Below are 8,900 nucleotides of genomic sequence, written 5' to 3' on the forward strand. Positions count from 1 at the left end.
AAAGCAAATTGTAGCTTGGTTAAACTCTATATCCTTTCATTCAGCATCAATTTTTGCAAGATAAATTTCACACATTATTCTTTCCCATTTATCAACATGCTACATATAATAAATTAAAAGTCATATAAAAGAAATAGAAAACCCTCTTCTCGCCAAAACAAACAAACAAACAGTGCCTCTAATAAAACTTCACACCTTAGAAATTACTCTGCCACATGCTTACACAAAAGGTGATATTCTTTGAATTATATTTAGCTCATATTTAATTGGATATTCGTATTTTTTTCCATGATGTCAATTTTTTTTTTCTACATAAAACTATATCTATTATATTAACAAGGAGATAGTAAATTTACATCATGACCATAGTCAAGCACTCTGCTCCTACAGGAGGCATTCCTATCCAAAACAGGCATATTTGAAAAATGTCTATTTTTGTTTCCCACGTAGGGGAATAATCTCTGAAACATGAGACAAATAAAAAACTCAAAAAAGACCTGAGGGGAATGATCACTGAAACATGAGACAATACCAGAGACCCATGACCGAGTCGCCTTACAACCATGCCCAGTGGAGAGGGGCATCCTACAAAAATAGAAGCGTGGATGGCTTTTCTATTCATCAATGGGCTCTTCAGTAATTCGACACCAGCCCATATCAGGTGGTTCCTCTATCTGTGTCACATTCTGAGCTTCAGGACCCAGATCTACCATCATCGCCTCTCGCGCGCTGCTCCTTTGTTCGTTTGTTTCCCGCTGAGGGGTGTTCTCCGTAGCCAGCTGAAAAGATGAAGAGGGGTCCGAGATTGCCCTCGAATTTTCTGCCTGAGTCCTTAAATCAACAGCTAAACTTTCCTCCTGAAAAACCACTGTAAAATAGGCTGTGATCCTGGGCCTGTTTAGAGCACTGTCAAAGGTGAATATGGCGGAACCAGTGGCAGGAATAGGTCTGGGCTGAGAGTTAGAGGCTCGAGATCTTCCTCTTCTGCTGCGAGAAGAGAGCCCTCTCCTTGGAGGATGATTCAAGTCGCTGGAGGATGAATCTGTTGGGGCTCTTCTCGGCTGCCCCCTGCGACTGCCCAATCTAGGTCTCAATCGAGGCATCCTGCAGATGACAGTGGCCTAGATCCAGAAATGTAACTGTGGGGCAATACCCTAGATGCGGCATTGCCTCCTAATTGAGCCTCCTCTTCCTAGTTTGAGCTTATCCTCTAGGTTTTCCAAATCCCTGCGCGTGAGCAATATCCAAAACCAAACATAGATATCAGTTACCAAGAAATAAGAATGGGAGGTCCAATTTGCGATACCTGAGCGGTACTCGGGGAGGGGAATAACCAGCCTCGCAAAGAAGGCCAAGACTATCAGCGTTGGGGTCTAATTCCCTCCCTTCTCCCTGAATTTCTTTGCATGTGCTAAGGTATGCTGGCAGAGTGGCAGAGCCACCGAAATATCCATCTTCCTTGACCTTTCTCCGGCTTTAAAGTTACCAGCCTTGTCTTGGGAGTCTCCTCCCATTACTGCTCCCTTGATGGCTTGAGCCTTCCACTGCACGCTGGTGCGTGCAAGACTTAATTCCCTCACTGTGAGCCTAGCGTTCCAGCTGATCCGGTGGTATAGCATATCCTGAATGACGTTCATGCAAATGTGCTATGCGCCGAGTGTAATTACCGTTCCACGATTCCTGTACAGGTCGGGCAAGTGGCGTTCTGCCCCACCCATCCACTGTCCTGTCAACTTAACTCTCATTGCTATCACCTGCATCGGGGGTTCCATGATGTCAATTTGGTGCTAAAATAAATATATAAATTCATGTTATTATGACTGAAATTCAAGTATAATTCAAAAAATTAATGTCATTGCAAGGTATGGAGAGAGAAACATCTTCATAATTAGGATTCTCTATTTTAGATTGATTTTAGTTGAGTTGCTATTTGAATATATATTTATCTCTAAAGAAGTGAAATAGAAAGATGATAATCTAAATAGCCCTGTGAATTTTTAATTAATTCATATTATGTATCTCTAAAACGACGAGGTCATCCTTCACTACTATTTGATAGAGGTTTTTTGTGCATGGAATAATAATGAATTAACTATCAAACACAATTATGCAATATATTAACCAAGGAAATAAAAATGACATGGATGTGGTATTTGTGTGCTCAAAGGAAATCCAATAATGTTTGTGTTCTCTATTTATCATGAAATCGTATTTAAGACAAATGTCGGTTCAAAAATTGAACTTTGTTACCAATATGAGATTTTCGTGTTGGGTAAGGAAAGGATGAATTGAAGGGCTCAAGGTCTAGCTCCAATACTTAGTTATCCTTCTCACTACAAAATACAAAGTTGTCATCATTTTCTTATCCAGGAAAAAAGAAAAGTGAGTTTGTATTTGTGCACTTGTGATAGTATATGAAAAAGAAAGCACTAGTGGAAATCAAAGTGTTTCATCCCATCATCCAGCCTACACGGAAAACATATATATTTAGTTGTTGACTATAATGGAAATCAAATGTAAAACCCACTCTACTCGATACTTACATGACATAGGCATAATGAACTAGTACAATAGAATCATGTTAACTCAGAAACAAGAGATGATAAAAATGAATAATGGAACATTTTTTCCTGCCACATAATTGGCATGCATAAAATTTCCACAGAATACATCCAAGAAAAAAGAAAAAATTATGGAAAAATAACATTCATTAGTGTTTTGTACCCTCTATAAAACATGTAGCTTAGGTAAGTAAAGGAGGCCAAATGTAACAAGATTCCAATTGTGTGGGATATAAAAACAGAAATGTGGGAAAACACTCCTGCCAATTCACAAAATCTCACTAGAAATAATAGAACATGTTGAGGATAGTAATGATAAAAACAAAGAATGTATGAAGATCAAGTGCCTTTAACTTGCACTGAGATTCAAATTCTCCACATCTTCTAATTTTATGAAAACAATCAAGAATATCTTGGGTCTACAACTAAAAGACTATGGTTTGTCCTTTCCATAAATTACTTGAAAATTTATATAGTCCAGAGGATTTTCAAATCCAAATCTCAACATTATACCTGTAGCTTTGATTTCTCTAGTTTGGTATACATTTATTTTTGTTGGTCTGCATACAGTCAATATTTAGGTTCTTTATGATTCCATAGGAACTGACCCATCCTAATGGTAGGCTAAAATTTGACTTTTTAAAGAAATCCCTCCCTCGAATATTTGTAACATGATTTATATCATGCTTGTGAAAAAAATATGCATCTTTCACTGCAAGAAATAACTCTTATAGACATATTTCCACAAAAATCTTGTTTATCAATTCAGAATACATCTAAGTTCCCCCACTCATGTGATTAAATGTGAACACATAAATGAGCATAAGAAATCCGCAACTGCAACTTACGCTGCTAGAAGGAATAGGGGAGTGGATCAAGAACGTGCGTTAATAAACGGCTAAAGAGATAAATTTGAGGACATGCTTCAACCTTGGAGAGAAATCAAATAAAATAAACAATGGAGTTTTCTCTAGACAATTTCAATGCAGCTGGTTAGGGACTTGAGGTACTTACAGAGTCTTTGACTCTAAAGGAGATGCTTATTCCAACGAAAGTTGCAAGAATCATGTTAGTTCTTGATATTCTTCACAATAGTAGTGATCCTGTGAAAAATGCTTCAGCATATAGGACAAAGTTTGAAGCAACATTCCATGATATTATGGAAAGATTTAATGACTTATATCGAAACATCACTATTCAGATTACTACAGAAGCTTTGAGGGAGAGAGTAACGAAAGCTCTCCATGTTTGGTCAGACTAGTTTCTCTTTTCATATTCTTATGTGAATGGAATGAGAACTACCTTTCTTCGGTCTGGAAATTCAGGTGTCCCTCCTTTTCATTCAATATGTGGAGATTCCCCACCATTGAATCACCTTGATAGTTCTGAATCCAATCTTACAAACATAACAAACAAATCTAGTACAAATCAAGATGTTGCTCTAGCTATTGTAGAGGGAGAATCAACTCGAGAATTGTTTAGTATTCCTCTTGTGGAGCTTGAAAGATGGTGTAGGAAAAATGGTTTATCTATTTGTGGTGGCAGGGAGGTAATTTTTTCCCAATTTATTATCTTAGAAGAAGACGAGAAGCATAAGAACCAAGATTAAGACAAGGATGTCAGGTATGGGTATAACTTTACAATCAGAGGGAAGCATGCAAGAGAAACTAATTCTTATTTAGAATTGGGAGCACAAGTGAAGAAATAAAATCCATACTTGATGATGATAAGGACTATATGTCCACATCTAGGAAAAATGTTCAGGAAGAATTATCTTTATGGTTGTGGTTTGAGGAACGTGAATCAATGGATGCCTTTTGTAGTTGAACTTTACCAAAAAAATGTTGGTGTGGTGGGGATCTCAAAGTCATCAATCCCACATACATATCTAAAACCTTTAACAATAAATTCTATGAAAGTACATCTCGTATTATAGGATTCAAAGTGGACTCATGAGGATGGTGGAACTGATACAGAGGAAAAGTTAGACCTTAAGGTACTTGGCTTGAATTGCTCTTCTTTTGGCATTGATGACATATTTGGGAGTTATGGGAAAGAAGACAAACAAGAAGTCACAATGGAAAACAATGCTTCTACTCTTAATGACAATGGAATGGATGAAGGTCACACGTGATTCTCCTTGCCTCTAGGATTCTAATTTATTTTGTTCCTTTATATGTATACCATATGGTTTGATACTATAAACATGTAATACCAGGAAAAATCTACGTCAATTGGAGGTAACCATAGAAAATTCTTGGGGGATAATATTCACAGCTGGGCTAATTTTCCATGGTTTTCCAAACAAACAAAAAAAAATCGCCAATTTCCCTTTTTTTCTAAAAATGATTCGCCCAATTTTTGCAATATAAAGTTATTTTAACTTGAAAATTTCCAAAATTATATAGACACTATATATTAAATAATTAGAAATTTGAACATTTTTACAAATATATCAAAAACCATTTTATAGTTTGCATATTATATACTAGTGAAATTAGCCAAGGTTTTAAACTTTAAGATAAATTTCCATCTTTAAAATTTTCCCTGGTCAGGTAACATTCATAAAGTATCATGAGTCTCTTGAAGAACATGGCACTAAGAATGCCAAATAAATTGAAAGAAAAGTCTCTTCCCACATAAATAGATTAGAAGTTGAATATGGGTTAATAGACATTGTGACTAATAAAGATAGTTGACCAGATTATGGATACTATAGGCATTTGTCTCGCATGGTAGGTAATGCATGAAATTGTATATTTATTGGATTGCATTTTGTTGAAGTGGGTTCCCTATGAAGTCACTCATGCTTGGAAATTGCATCTAATTTTATGTTAGGTTCATGACAAATGGTATGTACATGATTAATATATTTGTGGCTTACTTATTTTACTTTGTGATGGGTACCGTAGCAAGAGTCCCTCACACATATTAAGGAAAGACATGGAAAGAGAAGACAGGGATAAGTGTTTTTATGGGGATGTAGAACGAGACCCTGATATTGTTTCTGCTCATCGTGAAAGAGATGGCAATAGAGATAGGCTTCATGATTCTAATGTTGGAAGGGGGAGAGGGAGGAGCGACAATAGATAACATGACAATCATGACAAGGATAGGGACAAAGACAGGGAGAGGGGAAAGGGAAGAGAGAGGGATAGGGATCATGATAAATAAAGAGAGAGAGGGAAAAGGAAAGTGATTAGCTCCCAATGTTTCAAAGTGTTTTGTTCTTCAGCTGTCTAGCCTTCTAAAGGAGTATTCAAATCATCAGTGTTTATGTAGTGGAGCATAACTATTACTTTATTACATGTATTTTCTTTGTTGAACTCAGGGGTCATGGAAGTGAATTATCTAAAATACATTGTCATTATCACGTGACTAAGTGACATGTTTCATGGAATCTACTGAGGGAACTTAATTGTAATTTTTCCATGATTGAAGGTGTCGTTGTTAGTGAGTGTAGTTGATTGCTAGCCTCTTTCTTCCATTTTTCTTTTTTCCAATTTAGATGCGTTCAATGCTATAAAGTCTATAGGAATTTAATCTCTTTATAAAAGATTTTATTTTAGATTTAACCAGTGTAGATACTGATATACTCTGCAAAAATGAGATTAAACACAAATATAGTGGTGAGCATTTGAAATATGAGAATGCTTGTAACAGTTTGATAGGCAAGCCTAACTATTTTAAAATCAAGCCATGAAAATATAATACTACATGCAAGGATGATTTGATTATAATAGTCATTAGTAAACACACACTTTTTTAGTAATGCTTGCATGAATATCTCTATCTTGCATTTCTTTGTGTGTTGATCGGTTTCTCCTATTTTTTTCATTATAAATAAATATTGAAAAAATTCTTGAAGGGTAATATGGGAATAGTTCCCTTATCCTATCACAGGGTGGAATCTAAACATATGCTTACTATCATGTAAACACCCCTGATTTTCAACCAATGTTTGCATGAAGATAAGTCACCCTTCACATGAAAATTATATAGACAATCATACTTCAATATTAATGACCATATATATTATTTTGAATTTATTATTAAAGACTACCTTTTTCTTTTTCGCTTGGGTCTTCTTTAATGTGTTAAAAAACCTTGACGGGATGTGTAGACTTCAAAACTAGTTTCTAAAACCTTCTAGAAAAAATTGATTTCAATCGTCAGACCACCTTGCAATAATTATTTTTAGAGTCACCTAGACTACGTACAGAACATCGAATCAATCTTTAGTTTTAATTGAATGATGCATCACAACTTTGGATGAGAGAAATTATATTTTATATAAATATATTGATTTTGAAGCATCATATCTTCAATTATTAACTTTATATTTTGTTATCTAGGTCGATACCATCATGTTTACCACAACAAAGTACAAAGAGTCAAGAGAATGAGAAAGCCTCAACTACAACGTACGTCACTCGAAGGACCAGGGTAAGCACAATATTATCCGTTGGGATTGAATTTTTTTTTAATACTTTATTAAAGGTAATTTAAATATTTTTGAGACATTGACACCCATTGGCTTTTAGTAATGTTAAACTTCACCAAATATTCTTAAGGGTCAACATCTAATCAAATTTCTTTGATTTTGAATTTTGAATAGATTTCTACCCCGTTGTTTATGATTTGTAGTCTGATGTAATTGTATAAGAGTGGATAAGGAACGTGCCTTAACAAAGGGTCAAAAAGATGAATTTGAGGACATGCTTCATGCTTTAACCTTGAGAGAAATTAGATAAAAGAAGTAATGGGGTTTTCTCTAGATAATGTTGACACAATTGGCGAGGTATTATTCTCATGATGATGATGTAGCTGTGGGATTTATCTTGACTCTTGGTTAAGAACTTTGACAAAATGATTTCTTTATAACTTAATTGTTGCATTGCATGCATTGTAGGTAGTTGAGGTACTTACAAAGTCTTTGACTCTAAAGTAGATGCCTATTCCAACTAAAGTTGCAAGGCTCATGTTAGTTTCTGATATTCTTCATAATAGTAATGCTCCTATGCAAAAATGCTTCTGCATATAGGAAAAAGTTTGAAGCAACATTTCCTAGTATTATGGAAAGCTTTAAAGCATGAAGCATGTCCTCAAATTCATTTCTTCTACCCTCTATTAAGGAAAATTCTTGATCCACTCTTTGGTACAATTACATCATACTACAAATCAGAAACATCGGGGTAGAAAGTTGTTCAAACTTATACAATAGTAGTACTCCTATGAAAAATGCTTCTGCATATAGGACAAAGTTTGAAGCAACATTGCCTTATATTATGGAAAGCTATAATGACTTATACTGAAACATCACTCGTCATATTACTATAGAATATTTGAAGGTTTGTATGTTTCTGATATGCATATCGTAATAAGTGTAAAGCAGAGGAACAGAGGATATAGAGAAGAGGAACAACAAGAGTGGGTAGAGGGAGATCAACGAGAATGGTGAAATTTTTGAAGAAAAACAAATTTGTCGTTCTCTTACAGGGATGCTTCACAAGTTGGAAGGTTGTTATCATTAAAACCTTCGACGATGGCATTGTTGGATGGGCATATGACCACTTTCTTGTAGCAAGTATTTTGAAATACCCTAAGAGGGTCATCATAAAGGACTCTGCGAAGCAAACGATGAAGAAATCAATGTTAAAGGATTTCATCAAGGTTATTAACTACAACCACATCATTCGCACCAGGTATAGTTTGGATGTGGATTTGAAGAATGTTGTTACCTTTGATAAATTGGAGACACGCGATAAGAAGGTGGCAACACTAAAGGGAGTAAAATTTTCCTTTGAGGAAAGGTTCAAGGTAGGGAAGATTAGATGGTTCTTTACAAAACTTAGGTTTTTAGATTCTCATTTTTTAGAAGTACCATGTTAGAACTTCCAAGTTTTTATATTTTTATTATTTATAGTGGCCTTAGTACCATCGTACCATTTGTAATTCCTGGACATTTTTTAGTTTCTTGAGAGTTTGGATAGGCAACTTAATGATAATCTATCTTATATGTACCATTTATTTGACAATTTTAGATTTGATTTAACGTATTAGTTGGAAAAGTGTACAAAATATTACATTATTGGTCATCAATTAGCAAAGTGTATGGTAATTTTTTCTTGTAAAAAAAATCATAATAAGTGTAAAGACTGTGTGTATCATTCTGTGAATTTTTTCACATTTATATTCTGGCATCCTTGCAAGAGAGAGTGATGAAATATCCCCAGGCTTGGTCAGACTAGTTTCTCTTTTTATATGCTTATGTGAATGGACTAAGATCTACCTTTCTTTGTTCTAGAAATTTGAGTGTCCCTCCTTTTCATTCAATAC

The 8,900-nt window shown here is 35.1% G+C and overlaps 1 protein-coding gene across 1 annotated transcript; it reads left to right on the plus strand.

Annotated features, from left to right (window-relative positions):
- The first annotated feature begins 8,015 nt into the window (after positions 1–8,015).
- On the plus strand, positions 8,016–8,453 carry LOC149217339 (large ribosomal subunit protein eL27x-like). The gene has a single exon (XM_089390188.1). The coding sequence runs from the start codon at positions 8,016–8,018 to the stop codon at positions 8,451–8,453; it is 438 nt and encodes a 145-aa protein (XP_089246314.1).
- Positions 8,454–8,900: the final 447 nt, after the last annotated feature.

This window comes from Pinus tabuliformis, chromosome 1_1 (genome assembly GCF_031772625.1).
Source record: "Pinus tabuliformis cultivar Carrire ecotype Pingquan chromosome 1_1, CPIR1, whole genome shotgun sequence".
Lineage (NCBI taxonomy): Eukaryota > Viridiplantae > Streptophyta > Pinopsida > Pinales > Pinaceae > Pinus > Pinus tabuliformis.

What these genes read in the sequence shown, in the direction of transcription:
- LOC149217339 (XM_089390188.1), top strand. Translation starts at nt 8,016, where the DNA reads ATGGTGAAATTTTTGAAGAAAAACAAATTTGTCGTTCTCTTACAGGGA.